General features: G+C 38.8%; 1 protein-coding gene across 8 annotated transcripts in view; it reads right to left on the bottom strand.

The window, feature by feature from the left end:
• RANBP17 (RAN binding protein 17) overlaps window positions 1-21,051 on the bottom strand; it is a 255,550-nt gene that overhangs the window by 47,680 nt on the left and 186,819 nt on the right. For all 8 annotated transcript variants that reach the window (XM_019741153.3, XM_074313890.2, XM_074313893.2 and 5 more), the window contains 4 exons: window positions 19,046-19,149; window positions 13,195-13,283; window positions 5,735-5,842; window positions 3,453-3,535 (listed from right to left, as the gene is read on the bottom strand). In XM_019741153.3, the coding sequence (XP_019596712.2) occupies window positions 3,453-3,535; window positions 5,735-5,842; window positions 13,195-13,283; window positions 19,046-19,149 (384 nt within the window). The remainder of the gene's footprint in view (window positions 1-3,452; window positions 3,536-5,734; window positions 5,843-13,194; window positions 13,284-19,045; window positions 19,150-21,051) is intronic.

Raw genomic sequence — 21,051 nt, 5'->3', positions numbered from 1 at the left:
TCCTTTACCTTGGCTTACCAAAGATGTAAACAATGCTGGCTCTTCTGTGTCCTCCCCGTCACTCTTTCCCTCATCTTCTAGACTCCTGCGTGGCAACCCCATGACCTCCCTCCAATGAGCATATTAAAATCTCCAGAGGTAAAAGCATGGGTAATAAAACATTACAGAAGGTAAACACAGACGAAATCAGCTTGGCTGATGGGGGCCAGCACGGGAATCAGTTTTCTATCCTTCCATGTAAAGAGCATGTGCCAAAGTCACTGGTGACAAAGCTGAAGGACAGTTTCCCACTTGATTTCCCTTAAGTTTTAGGAAAGAAACCACCATACTTAAAAGAGCAGCGCTTCGTCATAAATCTCCAAGGCACAATCTTCCTTTGGCAACTCCCAAATAGCAATAAGGAATACGGAAAGACTACTGTCTGAAGTCATACAGACTTTGGATGGAATTCCAACTGAACTAACCACTAGCTGTGCCATAGCTGGCAAATCTCTTAACCTCCATGGGCTTCAATTTCTTCATAACAATAACCAGTCGCTAACTGGTCTGTGGGCCTTTCATGTACAATCTGATTGAATCCTCATAACCGTCTTATGAAGTAGGTGTTATTTTCTCTGTTTAACAAGAAACGGAAGCAAAAGAGGCCAAGGAACTTAACCAAGGCCAATGACTAATGGGTGGCAGCTAATACCTGCCCTGAGGATTCAGCAGGCTAATGCGTGATAAACGGTCTAGGACAGAAGCAGGCACATAAAAGTCGATCACAAATTATTATTATCGGTCCATTATTGTTGGTCCAAACTGAGGAGCAGAGCCTTAGCCTAATCGCCTAGCCTTTCCTCAGGGTAAGAAAACACCTGACTGGCTGTCCTTCTCAAGAATGCTTTGAAGGTTTTTCTCTTTTCCATTCCACCTCCTTTCTCTTTTTCTTTCTTTTCCTCTCTTTCCCTCTATCTCCTCTTGTTCTTCCTCCAGTGTAATCCTTCCATAGTTATAGTCCTCAACTTTTGTTGCAATGCCTTGGTTTATGTCAGACAACCTGAGAGAGGGCTGGACAGCTTTTGAAGCCCATAGATTTGGTACTGTCCTGGATTCCTTTTAGTGGCACTTGCTGGACATACATTCTGTCCTAGAGACCCAGGTATGCTGCAAGAGAAAGAAGTTCCTGCTCTCCTCAGCCCCACTGCAATCATGAATAAGCCCCAAAGGAAAAATTAGACTTAGAGAAAGAAACTAGACCCAGAAAGAGGGAAACGAAAGCTATAACTGTGATTGATAATAGGACTCTAACATTTGTATAAAGCTCTTTCGACTACTAGAAATTCTTACACATGCATTGTTTCATATTGGAAAGTATTATTTTCTTTTAAAAAGCGAAGAAGCAGAAATTCAACCTTTGTTATAGGCAGAAGGAAGCAGAGCAGTGGTCTAAGGAGGAGGTGTCCCTGAACAAAAATGTGACGTGGTCAGGCTGGCTCTGTGCGGGCAAGAGAACAGTTCTGGATCAAGGACAGGCACGTTCACTAACTACCTATTCCATGCTATAGCCTGTGCCAGGCAAGCACTTTACCCAGAGTAGCTCAATTAACCACCTCAATTAACCACCTCGAATCCTAACTAGACACGTCCAGTAGCTCAGTAGGTATTATTCACTATAGTTGGTTCTCCACATCCGTAGGTTTCGCACCTGTGGATTCAACCAACAGTGGATCTTAAAAAAAAGAAAAGAAAAGAAATCCCAGTAAGTTCCAAAGAGCAAAACTTGAATTTGTCATGGGCCGAGGATCATGCTGAATCCATGCGAATGAAGCCTCTGTGCAAGGATAGGTTATCAGCAAATCCGATGCCATTTCAGGTAGGGGACTTGAGCATCCATGGAGTTTGGGGCCCGTGGGGGGTCCTGGAAGCAATCCTCCGCAGATACTGAGGGACGACTGTGTTCTTATATTTCTGTATGAGAAAACTAAGCTCAAAGAGGTGTGCTGTCTTGGCTGAAGGTCGTGGAGTTGGTAAGGGTTGGTACTAGGACTGGTATTCGCATCTTTTCATCTCCCCAAACTATGCTTTTTCTAAGGTATTATGCTTTTGGAAAAAAGGTCTAGACATATTATCTTTGTAGAGTAAGACACGGAGAGGAATTAGAATATACGGGAAGTATGGCAAACTGTATTGAGAATATTTAAAAAGGGGTCCACTTTACCTTCAGGAGGCAAAGCATTTCTACTTCATATGAATCTAATGTGTCCACTTTCAACAGATGCAAAAGTTGTGGCAATGTAGTTGCTGGTACAGATGAAAATAAGACAGTGCAAGTTTACTGTCTTTAATTAGGTGATTTCCATGGTTTCCATACACTTACAGTCTCAAACTCTAAAAATCAAAGGTACCATTAAAACTAAGCGTTTTCAACAGAGGCCTACCTACAATGCATACAGAGCCCCAGAATGGGTTCTGAATTGAAGTAAAAACAATTTAAAACAATTGTTTTTCTGCTTTTTAAAAAATAGGCTTTTATTTTTTAAAAAGTAACATGCTTTTAATGGTTGCTCCTACACACGCACGTGCACACACACACACACACACACACACAAAAGAAGCTTCAGAAAATTTTGTAAAACCTGTTTCTGGGTACTCAAAAAGAAATGTGAGAATCACAGGTAATTTTTGAGACCAAATGTACTTGGAGATGGCTATTGATTTAGGAAAGTAAGAACAGACAGGCAAAAAAGAAGAGAAAATAAAAGAGGACACAGGGAAACACCTTTCAAGGAGACGTGTACTGTACACAGCCCACTCGTCGCCGGTGTCCAGTGTGTGCAAGAGCACAGACGATACTGACCCATCCTATCCCCATTCCTTGGCTACACAAAGGAGTCAGAATCCAGAATCTCATTAATGAAGCTATCAGAATTGGCAGTATTAGCGTTCACGGTAGTTTTAAGGCCCAATTCTAACTACTAACCCAATGTTTGGACTATAATTGAAAAGGACAGTCTTTACTATTGAACTCTGATTCCAGGGTGTAATGCCCCAAAGTCCCTATAGGACAGTATTTACTGCTCCAGGACAATTTCCCAGAATTCAGTGCTGGTGACACACCGATCTAAGCATTCCTTCACCCAAGACAGCAAACTCCCTGATGTAAGATTTAGCCATTTTGAATATGCTATAACTTTTCAATATTCTACCTAGTGTATTCCCTTTGCCTATTGACACTGCAATTTTATCCAAAAGAAATTCATCAAGTTGGTCAGGAATGATTTGTAGTCAGAGGCACGCTGCTGACTTCTCCTGATGTCAATATGATAGCTACCTGGCTTTTTGCACTCCTATTACCCAATTCACAAATGCATACAGATATGAAGTTCAAAATAACAAAATAACTAACATCTTTCTTTCCTCCAAAGAGATAAAGTTATATTGCAGAGACAAATATGGAAAAAGATACCTACCATAAGTGCAAATCATTTTACTAGCTTCTCTGAAGAGAAGAATTCCATTAGGAGATGATACATCAAAATTCAAACGCTGGGATCTAAGAAATATAACAAAAAATTAGACTGTATGTGCAGATAAAGAAACCAAATATAGGTTTAAAATGCCTAGCATTTTCACTTATTAGGAGTAGCAGCAGTACAATTATCCCTCTTAAAAAGTGGCAGTCCATGAAATTAGTGTTGATAAAAATATGTATGCTAATTTTCTCACTGTAAAAATACTAGGACAATTAAGAAAAGTTATTTTCACTTATTTGCTGATTCAAAGAATTCACGTTTTGTTTGTCAAAACAATATCGGGACATCCTATATCACAGACCTCTTACCCTCTCCTTTCATGCAAAGTGGTTCATAGACAATAATAAAAAACTCGGGTGTGTATGTCTAAGTTTATAGAGACACTTTGATAGAGATTGAATTTGAGATCTCCTGTAGTGCCCAATATACATTTTAAAAACAAATTCTAAAGTGACAGATAGGAAATCTAGGTACCTTGAATACTGCACATTTGTATAATGAACCATCTGATACTTCAAGCATATTTCAAACACATTAAATTACATACCGACCATAGTTTCCATTGCACATAGCTCAAGTAAACAGAAAGAAATCCCAGAAGTTCTAAATGAGCACAATTCTACTTCCCCAGTTCCTGACAGGTGCAGGAACGGGATGAACGGAGTAAAGGATTGACATGCCACTCTGAAATAATATTTGCTTTTTTAACATCACTTTGGCTTCAGTTGGCGGATATGCCTTGCTCCTGCGCTTTCAAGAAATAATGATATATTTATAAAAGGATTAGTAAAAAATATGAAAGCAGGGCAAAGAAATATCAAAAAGCAAAGACATTTACCAAAGTCCTGTTTGCCAGGAATAGAATAAATTGTTGCTTTTCCATGCTTTTCAAACTGCTTTAGAATTAAATGCAATGACAACTTATTAGAAATATTATTGTTGGTATGTGAGTACTGATTTAAAAAAGAAACGTAAATACGTAATACACATTAGATTCTAGACAAATATAGACAAGATAACATTTTCTGAGAGTACCAATTTTCACTGGATAGTTACTAAGACAACTGTGAGATATAAATGATCTGCCTATGGCGGATATAAAATACTTTACAATATACAGTGCAATGATTCTTCCTTTAGTATTGAATATTAGCTCAGTAATATGCAATGTCAATTACCTGGTTGGAAAAATTACAACTGAATAAAAACTAAATGTCTAATATAAAATACATAGTAACCTCTTCTTTAGTATTTAAATCACCTATGAGAATGGTTTGAAAAAAACCTAATAGCTTTCAAAAGAATACTCACATTTATTTATTTGCCAGGTCTTTTTCCACTTCTTGCTTTAAAAATTTTAAATGATTGCTGTGAAAAACTCAGCACCAGAGGTAAAATTAGAGCTGCAATCCTTACTCCTTCCCTGTCTGGACAGCTCCCTTCCAGCACGCGGTTTACAGAGGGGAACTGATGAAGCAGGATGGCTAAGTGACAGGTAATTTGGTGCTAAGCCATATTCACAGTGACATATTTTAAAGCAGTAAACCAATTAGCTTATTGCAGTTTTTCTCTTTTAGCTACATCTTTGTTAATATTTATATGCAGAGTATTTGAATCACTGCTGGTCTATGCAAATTATAAGGTCAACGAGGCAATTTCTGAGAAGTGTTGTAGTTGCTATTTAAATGAAAATTGTGAGTGCATAAATCATCCACATACATGCATCTTGGCATAGAGGAAGAAGGATAACTTAGAAGTCAAAGCAAAAACAATCCCCTGGGCTCCTGAGACAAACTATGTGTCCTGAATTGCTCTGGGACTCAGTTCCCTTATCCATAAAATGAAACATCTCAACTCAGCGACCCCTAAACTTCTCTCTTGCTTTAAAATTCTACAGAATTGCAGTTAAGCAGTGAAACAGTTAAAATAGCTGCCCTTCCTCCATATTGTATCTGATTTTTTTAAATAATGGGGGCTGTAGCCTTTCATTTTTTCCCCCCATTTCCATATTTCCCATATATACCTAAGTATACTATATCCTTTCTCCCAAAAGGACTCAGCCTTATGTCGCTAGTTCTATTGCATTCATTGATCATGTTTTGGTTGCTGGTTCTTGCTAAACCTTGAATATACATATACACCCAAGGCAGTGAGTTCTCATCTCTGGAGACTGTTGCCAAATACATTGCTTTTTTTCACTCCCCCATCACACCTCTTACCTGTTCTGCATCAGTTCTGCCATAAGCTTTAAGATGGGTGTTGTACATGCTGGCTCTCCATACCACCGCTCAATAGCCCGTTGCAGAATGGGAAGATATGTTGGATAACTTTTATAAAGCCTGCTAAGGAATTTAAGGGTCAAAAAAACACTGCTCCTGAAAATTAGTGCCACTTAAGAAAAAAGGCAATGCACACTTGTTCTATGTTTAGTATACTATGACGATCTTATCAATTGCTCTCCCCAACCTGAACAGCTATACTTTTTTTGGGACTGCAAATGATTTGCTCTTATTTGTCACCTATCCCACATGTTACATTGCTTTATTCTTGGCATACTCTATAAATAAAAGACACATTTTTAAAGTATCATATAAATAACACATTTAAAGAATTATGTTTACTATTGTAGAAAAGGAAAATAAATGTAGTTAATGAGGATAAAAGCATATTTGAATTGTTATTATCAGAGTTTCTTGGGTATCAAACTATTTAAGAAATAATCCTGCTTATTATGAAATTTTAAAAATATATAAAGGTAGAGGGGAATAGTAATAATAAACCCCATGTACCATCTCCCAGCTTACAAATAACTACATTTTTTTTCTCTCCGTTTTTGACTTGCTCTGCTTGGTCCCACTACAGCTCCAAGGAACACTGGGGATGCTAGCTTGAAGAAAAAGCTTTGGGTAACTTTCAATCTACTCCAAGTCAGGGTTGCTAACACATAGTCCCGTGTCGTACATACACCCAAGGGGAAATGCTCCAACATCCTCATCAATACCGTACGCCTCTGGGAAGTCAATGGCCAAGACCATCAAAACCTGGAAAACAGACTCAGTTCGACTGGCTCTTTAAGCATACCTGGCCTCCTCCTTCCCAAACAGACCCACACATACAATATGAAGGCCTAAAACGGCAGCAGAAGTAACTCTTCCTAGGCCTCTACCTTCACTTCCTTTTTGGTTCCCTAATCCCTAGGTCTCTTTCTGATGTTTCCCAATGTACTTACTTGTCTTTTGGTTTCAGATGAAAAGTGCTGACTGAATCATGTAATAGTGTTCCTTTTCTGTGTGGTATGGATACAGATCTCCATGGTGAAAAAGATGACAATTTTCTCCCCTGCTTTTAGAATAAATTTCGAATTCCTCAGCACAGCATCCTGGGCCCTTTGCTATCTGGCCCCTGCCTCCCTCCCGTCTCATCTCTTAGCACTCCTACCCTATAGATGGTTCAGCCACTCGATTCCCTGAAAATCTACGCATACCAGCTCTCGTCTCCATCCCTCCAGAGGTGGCTTCTCCTGCCTAATACATTCCTGTCTTCCCACACCTAGCTCAAGCTTCACTTCACCTGGGATGGTGAAACTTCCTCGACTTTGTCAAAAGCCATCAATCTCTTCTTCACCTGCCTTCAAAGAGCACTTTGACCACGCCTCTTAGGACACACTGTATTAGGGTTGGTAGCTTATCTGTCTGCCCCATTAGGTGGTGAGTTTCCAAAGGGCAAAGACCTGTGCTTCCCCACCACGTCCTTGCTAATTCCTGTGTGTCCCTCAGATTTCACTGTAGATGCCGATGATTCCAAGAAGCCTCCCTCTCACAGACGGGTAGGTGTGTCTCCTGTGTATGGCTGTGGCACCCCGTGCCAGTGCTATCATAGCACTTTATCTCTCCTATTACATTATCTGCTTTTCGAGGGCAGGGCCTCGGCACTTACTGTATGCACGGACACGACACAAAGTAGATTTCAATAAATATTTGTTGCTGTAAACTGGACGACCTAAAAATGAGGTGAAGCATATTAGAGTAGAACTAAAAATGAGGCATAGCATATTAGAGTAGAGCTAGTTTAACTCTTTTAAAATGTGCATTTCACATTCAAGCTTTAGGAAATAATTCACATAACAGTCAATGAAAATAAGCCCGCTAATACCTTAAGAGTGGTATGCCCCTTAAACGTACACAAAGCAATTCTTTTACCTCCCTGGACATATCATGTTACGGCTGTATTTGTTTTTATTAAAACAATTTATTTAACAAGTATTTATTGAAGGCCTATTCGGTAACCGTCTATTCACTGTTTTAGACTCTCTGGAGACATCATTGAACCAAACATTAAAAAATCCCTGCCCTCAAAGGCTTTACATTCTAGTAAGACAGAAAATAAACAGAATAGACACAGAATATGTTAGAAAGTACTACAAAGGAAAATAAAGCAGAGATGGGAGATAAGAAGTGAGTGTATATGTGAGTGTGGGGTTTCAGGTGAATGAAAAAAAATCAACAAATTTGATTATTAGTTCTATTTTGGCTGTTGTCAGATAATTTACTGTTTTCTCCCCCCATGGATTAGAAAATGTTATTCCTGATAGATGGTAGATACTACATGCTATGCACTTTGCTAGGGGCCAGGGAATTCATGCTCCTGGGGGATTCGTGCTCAAGCCTGGGTAGAGGACACATAAACAGCGGTGCTCTGAGGAGCTCAATTCTAAAGCAGTGCCAGAGGAACACAGGGGAATCTTCCCCCGAGGCTCCCACGAGCAACCTCCGTGATCATTAGTGGACAGCACCTGGAGGCCTCCTCAGAAGACTGGAAGGCCCCAAACCTTAGGATCTAATAGCAGCAAAAGCACACACAGCCCTTTGCAGGCATTCCCAAGGCACTCAGACCATCATACTTTTCCGAGCATGCTTCATTCACTATGGGATAGGCCGGGGGATATGAGGGGACGCTCCCTTCCCTGTGCAGAATGAGAGTGGTGCCAGTTCTAATACGCTTCTGACAGAGGTGACTGCCACCGAGAAAATGAGTGATACTGGAGCGCAGAGTAGAGGGCTACCAAGCGGGGAGGTTCAAAGGGCTTCAGACTGAGACTGCCAGACTCAGATTACAGGCTGAGAACAGAACCCACTCGAGGAGTTTCATTTTCCAGTGGCCTTGTGAGGACTATACATATAGACAAGAGGAAGGCAGTGGGAGCCCTTTGGTAGAAGAGCACAGATCCAACTGCTTTCATTTCCATGTTCTGAATGAACTTCAAAGGTCTACATCACATAAATAAAGAATCAAAAGCATTAGGATATATTATCTTATAAGATGCCAAATACGAAAAAACAAAGATTATGAGGTTTGTTTTTTCACAACATCCATCTACCCATCCATCCATAGCTATTAGTACTTACTATGTGCTGGACCACCTCCCCCCAAATGAGTAAAAACATAGTTCTTTCCCTCTGGGATTTCATAGAGGAAGCAGCGTAATGTACTAGAAGGCAACAAGAGTTTTTGTTAAAACTATTAGGAGATGAGGAGGTGGTTCCAAAATAGAAATAGCCTACCAGTTCAGAGCTCATTTTACAGCAATTCCCTGAATTGTTCACAAAGGCAGACACTGTGGGAAACCTTTCCTCTCCCTTCTGTCTGGCAAATACGTGTCTCTCCATCTTTCAACACTAGTCCTACTTCCCTTCCCTCGGAAGCCTACCTGTTTTGCCAAAAACTCCAATCTCTTCCTATTAGACGTTCACATGGTCCTTTGCCCGCATCTTTGTTACAACACATTGTTTCTTAGTTATTTGTTTCATCCACTAGACTGTGAGCTTCTAAAGAGCAATCTGTTTTATTCATTTTTGTAAAAAGCAATTCTTTTATTCATTCCTCGCACCTAGCACAGAGCACTCAAAAAATGCTTGCCGAGCAGTGATTTTTCAGTTTTCCTTTCTTCCCTATTTCACTTTGTCCAACATACTGATGATTACTTTCTTCTTGAAATATAATTCTGATTTTGTCAGTCAATTAAAACAATCAATTGCTTTATACTATCTATGGAATAAGGTCCGAAATTCTTTAGCCTGATATTCAAGAGTCCTAGACAACCTGCATTTCCAACCCTGAAATAAGTGGTATCTACAACAAAACATTTTCTCCACTACTCCCCTTCCTAAACTTGCTCAGGCCAATTGAAAAGCTCTTACTCTGCAGTTCCAATAGTCCAATCCCACTTAATTGATAAGATCCAAAGAAACATCTTCCCCTTTACTGAGCCTTTCCTGGTCCCCCAGCTAAGTGCCATCACTCCATCTGTATCTTTGTTATGGCACTACTCACCTTGTATACTTTATTATGTAGGTATCTAACTGACTCTACTAAACTGCATGCTCATTTTGGGGTAGGATTTGATTCAAAGTAATCTACAGACTTCATGAAACCTAACATATTCCTTAGCAACATCTGCTGAATAAGTAAGCAACTGGGCCTCCTTTGTCTCATTCTGTATTAGGAAAAGGAACTACAAACAGTGATGGAGTATTTACTTTGTGTCAGACACGGTACTAGGCCCTTTGTCGATGTCAGTTCACTCACTTCTCACAACATACCTGTGAGAGAGGTGTTGTTAGCCCTGCCCTAGGGAGGAGGACACAGTGATTCTGAGACATTAAGTAACTTTCCTAGGACTTCACAGGTTCTGAAGCGGTGAAATCAGAACTGGAATCTAAGACTGCCCGATTTCAGAGTTTGTGCTCATCTACATATCACATGGTCTTGCCTTGCCTTTGTATAATGTTTTTATGCATATTAATAAACAGATTGCTTGAGTGAAAAACAGTGGACTCAAAGATCAGACTATGACAATTAAAACACTATGAGGAAACAGCACTAATATACCTTCCTTAATTTTTTTTTCAATTCCCTCTGAATTTCTATACTTCAGTCTAAGTATGATCTGGGAAACGTTTAAACAAGGTAACTTAATACACTGCAAGGTAAGGCGCTTTTCTATTGTTGCATTCTCACTATAGGAGCAAAGAAGTGTATCAATGATTCTTCTTCAATTCTCCAGTAGTGGAACAATTTATCAACTGTGGCTGCTGTGTAGTTTCAGGCAATTTAGTTTTGGAAGGACAGAGTGATGAGCAATGTAGTTCATGTAGCAGTTAATGCAGTCAGTATTTATAGAAATGTTTTTGAATTAAATAGCTAACCACTAAAATAGCATTTTATCAAATAATCACCATAAATAAAATGCATTTTGACTTTAAGATGACATGTGCTCTTCTAGGATGTTTCTTCTGCATGCTAAGGACTGTATAACAAATTAAAGAACACACATTTATGTGGATAAAAGGCAAATACACTTTCCCTAGCAGTAATGTGGGAATCACCACTGACGGTTTGACATATCAATATTTCAGGAAGAATAAATGACTTTCATATGCATGTTTTTTTAATCATATACTTATTCATTTTTACATTACTAGAATACTTTGGAAAGAATCTGTACTTTATCACCTGAAACTGCTTAAAGTATTTCGAAATATTTTAATAAAGCTTTCTGAATTATCAAATAATGTAACTTTTAAACAAATTTTACTATTATTATAAATATTTGCTCTTCATCCCTGGCCCAAAGGAAAACGATAAATCTTGTCTCAACTGAATGAACACCATTTATCATATTCATTTTGTTGTCAATACAATTATGAAAAGCCTTTGGCCTTTTCCCAAGGAAGCTGATTTGCTACTGAAACTCAATTATTATAAGCAAGGCTCGTACCAGGCCACCCCGTTTGGCAATCTAACACAGCTTCCTGCAGAACCGACACTTCGCCCTCTGCCCCTGACCCTAATAACATCAACATCTATGGTCAAACGGAGGAGACAATGGTTTCTAGTTCAAAACAAAACATTAGATCCCAAGGTTTTCCGTTTGCTATTTTCTGCCATCTGCTGGACAAAAGTTTCATTTATATAGGTGCCAAAAAGAAGGAGTTAAGCCAGGAAATGGAAAACAGCCTTAATTAAAAACAGAAATTACACTATGTTCTATAAATTTTAGGCCCTATCAACTATGGAAGGTATTTCTATTCTTTGACACTGAGGCAGAGGGTTCTGACCTTGACTCTGGGTTAAGACTGTTAATGAGGAAAACATGCAACATCAATTGCTGAGCACCCTAGAGTTGGAGCTTGGTTTCAAGATCACCACCAATTTTAAAGTGCAAAAACTAGGATTTTGTGAACTTTCAAATAAACGCAAGTTTAACTTTGTGAGCTTCTGTTTATGTTCAGAGAAACAAAAGGGTCCTATGTAATTCCAGTTTCTCATTCATAGTTTAGAGAATTCAATGACTTTCCATGTTAAAATCTATAATCTCTGCACACGTACCTTGTATGCTGGTATAAAGACATACATGATTCCTCAATGACACGTAAATTATTATCTCTGACCTTTCTATGGGCACATAAATCTAATGAAGCAGGTTTTATGAGTAAAATGTAAGTCGGTACTCAAATTAATGTTAAATTATTTTTTTAATTGTGTAGAGTTCTCCCTAAAATATATGCCCAGACCCCCTGCTACTTAGTTATGTTTTGGGCTGTAACTGTGATTTCAGTAGATGGAATTGGAGATTACTTTAAAGCAGTTTCTGTTGCAATTTGTGAGGGAAGTTTGGGTCAGGAGGGTTTGAAAGGAACAACTGAGAAATAATCTATCTCAAAAAATAAAATAGCTTTAAGGCTCTAGCATTTTTCTTATATGCTTTGGTTTCATGTGTAAAGGCATGCAAGCTTTATACTATATGTATGTGACTTGCACAAATTGTCACTTCCTATTAGGATCAAAGAGGATTCATACAATACTATTAAAACAATATTAAAGATTTATGACTACCAAACATGTTTCAGACATAACACAAAATGTGTTAACTATTTTAATGATCACAATAAGCCCTAATACTGGATGTCTGCTTTTTTAGAAGAGGAAACTGAGACTCAGAGAGGTCAAACGACTTGCCAAGATTTACAAAGTAAATGAAGAGCTGGGATTTCAAGCCTGGTCTGTCTGACACCAAAGTCCATGTTCTTTTCACTCTTATATGATGAGACATTTCTGTGGAGGATGTTTGCTTGTTTCTTAATTTATTTTGCTCTCTGTGCTAAGCCTTGGCAAAGGTAAATTCATGTACCAAATGAAAATCCCGACCATTTATTTCGCCGTTTCTGTGCCCATTAATATTTTCATGATGATGAAAAGCTGTAGCATGACGAATTAAGTCTCAAAGAGATAAAGTGACCTTCTCAGCTCTGCTAATGGAGATGGAGTAGAAATTCAAATCTCCTCGAAAATGCCAAATGGCAGGATTCATTGGTCCTGAGTTAAAGATGTTCGCCCGATTACCCCTACAACTCCACACATAAACAATCGTTTGGGGATGTGACTTTTAAGTTGTCAATATTTAATGGCACCAAAAAAGTGACCTCTCTGAGCTGGGTCTCCAAATGCTGTGCTCAGTTATCTGCGCTGCTGCCACTGTGCTGTAATTTTTAGCTGATTACACATTAGTTCATTTAGCTTTGTTTCCTCTTCCCTACTGTGCCATACTATTAAACGAAAGCCAGGGGCCTGGCATCCCTCTGTGCACAGAGCTGGTATTGTCACAGTGTAATAAGGATACATCCAGTCAAACAGCATGGTGTAGCTGGTCTTTGTGTTCAGTGCGAAGGCAATCCCTCGAAGATCTCTTGCCAGCCCGATCAACATACGCTGTCAGTGGGAAAGAGACACAGTAATTGATTTTCACGTTAGCACAGAGCAGATGGAGTAATAATCAGGCAATAATGACCACATATCTGATTTTGATTCATTAGCTAAAATGTCTCGCTCAGATCCTTTTCTATAGAAAACCATAGACTCCTTAAACAAACAGACCATCAAGTCTGCAGACCAGCTCTACTTTGATTCTTATAAATTGAGCTAAGTCATAATTCTAGTAGCACAGGAACATTTAAGAGTCTTAATACGTTTTGTTTCTGAATACTGCCAAATTAGAAAAAAAGAGGCTTGATAATTCCACAAAACAGAAATGTACAGGGTCTAGACAGTATTTAATAGCAAATCCTAACCACACAGACTTGCATGAAATCAGTCCCACTATGCAATTTGGAGTCAATCCTGGAAGCACACTGTCATTTAAAGGTCCCTAAGGAATAGCTTTAGTAACTGAGGACAAAATAAAACAGGCCAGGTGACCGACTGGTACCATGGCATACGCAGAAAGGCCCTCACTCACATTCCCCAAGCAACAAAAAGGTGTAAGGAAAAGAGTTCTGTATTTGATGTTAGAAGACTTGATTTTGAATTCCAGCTTTACTTCTTAGCTGTAAGTCTTAAGGCAAGGCAATTTATCAGTCTCAGTTTTCTCATCTATAAAAGGGGCTAGTGATACTTCTTTCCCAGAGGCATTGTGAGGAATAAATTTAGTAAGTTTATGTAAAAATGCCTAACAAGAGCCTGATACATACTAAGTGTTCCATAAATATTTAGTTTCAGGGAAAAACAAAAACAAAAAGCTTGACTCTAAAATAAAAGAGATCTTGTACTCTGGACGTTTAATTAAGCTGTCCTTAGGATGATGCCTGGGAAGAGAAAAAGAAAACCCATGAACAGATGCTAGAACGTCAGAACAAAGAGCACAAATAAACATAATTGCAAAACAAGGGGGTGGGATAATTGAGATATGCAACTGTGATTTCTGAAGATACTGTTTCAGTGGAAATATTTGCCAGGAAATGGTCTCTGAATTTTTCATTTGACCAGATTTTCTTTTTCCTCAAACTTTGGTAATAAATGAAAACCTCTTCAGGAAGGTGTTTAAATTATCATTAAAGACTTGGGAGTGAATCATGACCCTCATCTCAATGGCTGAGTATCATTTCAAAGTACTAACTGACAGTTAATCTGTCGGAGGGGTCTGTAATTTCTAATCTTTCCACCACGCCACCTAAAAGGTGACTCATAACTGGAAGCTGTTTATAAGGATAGTTTCTACATTCAAACGATGGTTATTTGAATTTCTGAAACTGTAAACCTTGAATACCTGTTTCTACTTCTTTAAATGACTTATTCTTTTTCTCTTATACTCTCACCAGTCCTTGTTTTTCTGTAATCGACTAGTCTCCTGTATAGTTCTCTCATGTGACTTGCTATTTTTCTAAAAAAACCATTTTGCCTTTTATGTAACCTGTTTTCACCACCTGGAACCTGTTCCCTTCTTTCTCAGCTTTCCACGTTTCTCACAGCCTCCAGAACAAAACAGATCTTTTAAGCCTTCTTTAAGCAATTCTATTCTGACTATATAGCTCTAAGTCTTTCTATTGAAGTGGACTTTTTGGTCCATTTTTATTATGTACACTTACAGGCTACTCTACAAATAATCTTAAATTTCATCTATCTATCTATCTATCTATCTATCTATCTATCTATCTATCTATCTATCTATCATCTATCATCTATTTCAGGCACTCACTATTTAACTCTAAATTAATCAATAGGAACCATGAGTTTTAGCTTCTTTGTATCTAGTGCAAAGGACTCTTAAAATATTTTAGACTATTCTCATTACACAGAAAAGTTACTTATTTTATCACAAATTTTTCTTCCTTAAAAGATGCCAAGTTAACAGATGTGCTCCAGTGGACTCAACTCTATGAAATTATATCAATGCTTAATTTTAGAAAATGTTAAGATAGAGCAGAGAAAGCATATAACAATATAATAACTAAATGTATGTTTTCAACAGATTAGACTGAGCAGGAAAATGGCAGATTTCTTATGCTCATAACAATTATCTTTTATCTCATAGCAGCAAGAGTACTGTAATAATCTATATAGATACTCAAACAACACTGAGTACTTTCTTGATGGCCAAAACATACCCAATTTTGGTTTGAGACAGGAAAACTGACGATTAGGAGCTCAACCAGGCTACTTAATCAATCTCAGAGAGCGAGAAGTAGTCTGATTGAAATTTAGGGGAGGTGGAGTCACACTTGACCATCTCATTTAAAATAGGACAAAGAGGTTTTTGGCAAAGTTGCCTTTCTCCTACGCTTGGTAAACACTGATTGATCCGAAAAGTGAGCGGCTCCTATATTTTCAGTGAGGTTTTTTCGGGGAGTGGGGGCAGGCCTGGGGTCTCTAATCCTAAAGATTCCCTTTTGGATAGCTTAAGGAGAAACTGCTCAGTGCTTCTTCAGTCCGCTGCATGGTGAACAGTTGATTGCGTGCCAAGTGTGAGACGGATGAGCTGGGAAACAGCTGAAATGCCGCTCCTTCCACCCTGACCCCCAAAACAGGGTTTCTAATGGAAAGTCTGACAGATCCTTTACTGTAGTGGCACTACTGGGGGCAGCTATAATATTATCCTCATAATTCTACTATATAATAACAACAAAGAAAAAGAAGGTGAAGGGTCATTGTGCTTTGTCTTTAGAATTAAGATGGCTGTCTTCATCCTTACAGCATACTCTTAATTCTGGAGACACATCTTAATAACCTCTAAATAGTTCCAACAAAAGAGCCGTGTCAGAGGAATGAGCAGGCCCCAAGGTGTTTCAACTGGAGTGTTTTCATCTGCCTTTATTGCTCTATCCCTCTCCAGAATTAAGGCAATAACCTGTGATAAATTATTCAGGAACTGCTACAGGGATCAAAGCAAAATCATTCTGTTAAAGTGCTGTTTGCAACATTTGGCACTTAGTGCGAAAACTTTTAATGTGCGCATGCTGAAAATCAAGGATTTTAAATAATTTAACATTGTGGAGTTTATACGAAGGGACTAAAGATAGCAGGTTCCTATTTAACTGCTCCTCTTCCTCCGAGAAGTTTTCATTCATTTTCCTTAAAACCGGTGACGTCATGGCCAAACCAAAAATGATGCATGAGTCAGGGGAGTATTGGACTATATTTTACTATGGACTATGCGGGGGGGGGAAAAACACGTATTTTGAACTAGTGCTTTAGAGCCAGGATTTGTCACAGCATTTTCTTTCTTTTCCCCTTTACTTTGAAGAGAAAAAACCAAAACAAAAATTCAATGTTCTCTTCAATTTTATTAGGACTAAGTAAGAAAACAAAGCTATAAATTTAAGAGTTTTGCAGCATTTCCTTCCCTTACAACCATATTTCAATTTGGCAACATAGGTCCTTAATGTTTATGTTCATCCTAAAATCCACATTTGAAAAATATCTATAAATAGGGAGTTAGAAAATCCTGGTAAGGGCTGCAAATTAAATGAATATGGCAGTCCTGAGGCATTTTCATAGAGATATTTTAACAGCACCACCTCCTGTGGATTGGAATACTAAATACTTTATTGAAGAACAAAACAGAACTGTTTTTATCTCTAGTACTTGCAAAATGAAGTACCTGAAAGCACTTTTACATGTATTATTTATTCATCATGATAGAAAAATAGCCTTAACCTAATAAATTACATTTAAAAGCATTTAGTGCAAAAGTTTTGTTTATGATAAAGCAACAGATTTAGTTCTTTACCGGTAGCTTAAAGCACCAAGTTTTCTTTATACAAATTAGACAGATGGTGCTTACAGTAGAATTTACTAAAGGTCTGTCACAACGAATGCAGCCAAGCTGCATATTTAATCACTGCAGAATCTTGTCTACCTGCAGCTGCCAACTGCTAATCCAATTTCCCTGATAAATGTGGCAAGAGACACGATCAGCAATAAAGAGCATCTAACTCCATTTTCCTGCAGGGCGTCTTTTGATGAACATTTAGGACGGAAGCACGGAGTGCGCTGTGTGGCCTTGGTTCGTGGCAGCTGCTTGCATTCTGAGGCCCAGTTCTCAGGTTACTCACTTAATTCTGCCACTATCATTACGTTGCTATTGATCTCAGTAGCTGTTGCCTACACAGCATTACTCTAGATGAAGCTGAATCAGGCAGTTATCATGCATCAAACTTGCTCAAAAGCCTGGAGATTTCCCCTTAATTACTTGTGATTTTATTTGCAAATACCGTTAAAGTGTAATCAAGCAGTCACTTTCCAGGGTCGTTAAGAACTTGCTGGTTTAGGGATATATCATTGGAACTCCATTAAAAATGACTCTAGGAAGATGGTTTCTATCAAACTAGATGGGATTACATCAAAACGGGCTTGCAGTATAATGAAATCTTCAAATGAGACAAATGTAATTTTTATAAAGATGGTGCTTTTCAACCTTGCGTCTTTTTGATATAAAGGACAGGAACAGCCACTTTAAAGCTGCAAAGACCTTGGTGGTCACTAGAAATATTTGTAGGACACCTGAAAAATACAGCTAATCTGAGGAGAAACTCTGGTGAAGAATTTCAGCCGGACTATAAACACAAAGAAAATCGCTTTGATTTCCCCTTTCTTCGTTTTAAAATTCTGTGACTATGGCATGTTGATAAGCATTCATTTCAAAAAACTGTATTTCAAATTAAAAGGTATAGTATTTGGTTATTTTTTTTGTAGAAGAATTATACTAAAATAATCATTAAAGGTCATCGTTTTTCTATTTGGCTTCTTACTGCTAATTTTTTTCTTTCTTTCTTTTTTTTTTGGGTAGATGAGGAGCCATGCGAAATGATGGTTAATGTTTTCAACATATTTCAAAGAACAATAAAATACGACAATAAAACATCACCAACAAAGGTGCCTACATTCTCTGGAGTATATTTATTAGTCTCTTAAAAATAATAATCAGTGTCAATCTATTTACTAGAGCCCCGATACATTATAATTTCAAAAGACGTTATTACTTTCCAGCAGATCTTGGGCTCCCCATCCTCCACATTAAAATATGGGGCTGTTTTGTCACAAACAGCTTGCTACACTTAAGGATTTTACTAATAAAACATAATGTTGTCTTAGATATTATGACTGTTGCCACAGCTGAACTGACTTGTCAAATCAATCCTAATATGGCTCCCACAGGCACATAAAAACCTTATTTAGCTATCAGTTATCCTAATCACTTTGTTCGGTTTAAGAATGCAATACTTCAAGACCAGCTCCTATTTATACATATATGCCTAGCCATTTAATAAAGTCTTGATTTATATACATTCTCGTTTAAAAAAATATTTAGAGATGTAGTGTTTTAGCATATGTAGGTTTGTGTATTCCTCCTTATAAATATGCTGAAACATACAGTGCAGGGTAGAGAGGGAATAGGGATGTTTAAAGTGCTGTACCCATGAGAAACGTTCTTTTAAAGACACTAACTGCCACAAGAGACAAATAAATGAGTGTCATCTAATCATACACTGACTACCCAAATTCATCGCGGACCTCAAGGTCCATTTGTATAAGAAACTCTGGGACTTACAGGAAAAGTATGACTCAAAGCCAGGTGTGATGGGGAAAGCACAGTGGATGAGGCACAGAGAACACACAAATATGCAGAAACTTTTTCTGGATCTAGATATTGTAGAATGAACAAAATGGCCTTTCCTCATGTTTGGAAACAAACCCACCTTCACATCTTCTTGTTTAAAGTTGTTGTTGAATATTTGTAATACTGTTTCAAAAGAGACTGTAAGAGGGAGCATGAAATTCTCAAATTCGTCCTCATCTTCGCCTATCAGAAAAACAAAAGGGTCACCATGGTTTAAAATGCATGCTATTGTACATTAGCCTCGGCCGTGACTGCTTCATTCAGGCTTAGGAAGGTTCCCGTGGAGGGGTCAGCCTGCATTCACATCCATGCCACATTTTGTGCTTTGGCTCATTGAGTATTCTGGTGTTTTGCTTTCTCTTTTTGCACCAAATGAAACAGCAAAATTACTTACCAGCCATTTTTTTCTGGCTCTTTATTGGATCAAACAGACTCATGCCCCAGGCATCTCAGCCTTTCAGCTCTTCGGGCCCCCAGAGCTCCCCTAATGCCTCAAGGAAAGCCATTTTTAAAGCCTCAGAGACAAGGATCTTTTTTCCCCCTTCTCTTTGGGTGCCAAGGCCCTAAAGGGCTCACAGACTCAGGTGCCCAGATAGCTCTAAGTTATTATTCTCTTTTATTTATGTCCTTCTTATTATTAATTTGTTTAATAGATGGCAGGGAAACTTTTATCTGCCAAACAGGATGAGGTCCCTCATGGGTCATTTGGATTTTAAGTCTATTCTCCATGGGTACAATTCTTCGTGCACTAAGCTTGCTTTTCTTTATAGAAAGGAGGGAAAAGAGACATTTTCTATTGTGTTTTTCTTTTTCTTTTTTTTTTTACTTTAAAGGTTGACTATAGTTTCCTCAGGCATTCTGCCAAAGCAGAGTCTTCACTTCACACATGGATATGCACAACTGACAATTTATAGAGTATTCTTTTCAAAATGGGTTTCTTTTAGATGACAGAGTTGATTCTCTCACTCATCCTGTGACACAGGGAACTAAAGTCCCTGCTTCACTGATGAAGAAACAAGCAGAGAAGTTACGTGACTTGCTCAAGGTAGCATACTTAGCTGGCGGTGGAACTATATGGTCCAGGCCTCCTGATTTGTATGCTATTGGTTTTTAATAGAACGTTAGAGAGGAAACGAGATCTCAGAGAAGAGACCAGTGGCTCCCAGAGTTTGGCCCTTGACCTAGCAACATCAGCAACCCCTGGGAACTGTTAAATGTAAATTCTCAGGTTCCACCCCAGATCTACTGAATCGGAAACTCTGGGGTGCGGTCCCGCAATTTTTGTTTTCAGAAGCCCTCCAGGTGATTGAGACGCACACCGACGTTTGGGGAAACTGCGCTACACACCATCCTACAGGTAAGGAAACTGAGGTCCAAGACCACGTACACAGAAGACCAATGGCAGAATGCGGATCTCTGGACTCTTTGGGAGAAGCTGGCCCTGATCCTCTGTGACTTCTCTTTTCCTCTTACACAATTTGTTTCCAGAGTCCAACAGAATCAGGGACTCAGCTTTGTTCACAAAGAGATGTCAAAAGGTCAGTGAGTCTTTCCTGGTATTTTCTTCTAGACAAGGGTCAGGATCCTAGGTGAAGGGTGGGGCAGACCAAATCAGAATCCCTGCTCCATCAATTGGCAATTCGAACCAAGTTATTTCTCTTAAAGATACCCACTCTGTCAAGTGGCGATTAAACAGCAGAGAGCTTTACAGAAGCCATTGTTATTTCCCAAAGCCCAGGTCAAAGGGTGGCTTGCCCAATGTCTGAGCTAAGCTCCCCCACAAGTCCTTGCTGTGGTCACACTGCAGGTGTCCCCCTCCCTCCTTTGGATTCTCACAGCAGTCTGTCTGACTCTTCACTACAGACAGTATTTATCAGTCGGCCTTGAAGTGCAGGTATTTAGCATGTAGCTAGTATGGCATGAACACCACCTGCATGAGTCCACCACCAGCACCATGTGATGAGGGCTACTGTGGGACTGAATGAGATGGTTTAGAACGTGTATAACAGTGATTAGGTCCATCAGCCCACACTGGTAGTGTCTTTGGCTTTGCTTTCGCAGAGCTGAGACTGTGCATCTTTGCGT

The sequence above is a fragment of the Rhinolophus sinicus genome, chromosome 5 (genome assembly GCF_057876585.1).
Source record: "Rhinolophus sinicus isolate RSI-liver-muscle chromosome 5, RSI-T2T, whole genome shotgun sequence".
NCBI classification, from domain to species: Eukaryota; Metazoa; Chordata; class Mammalia; order Chiroptera; family Rhinolophidae; genus Rhinolophus; species Rhinolophus sinicus.
This window is presented reverse-complemented; position numbering and strand designations above follow the sequence as displayed.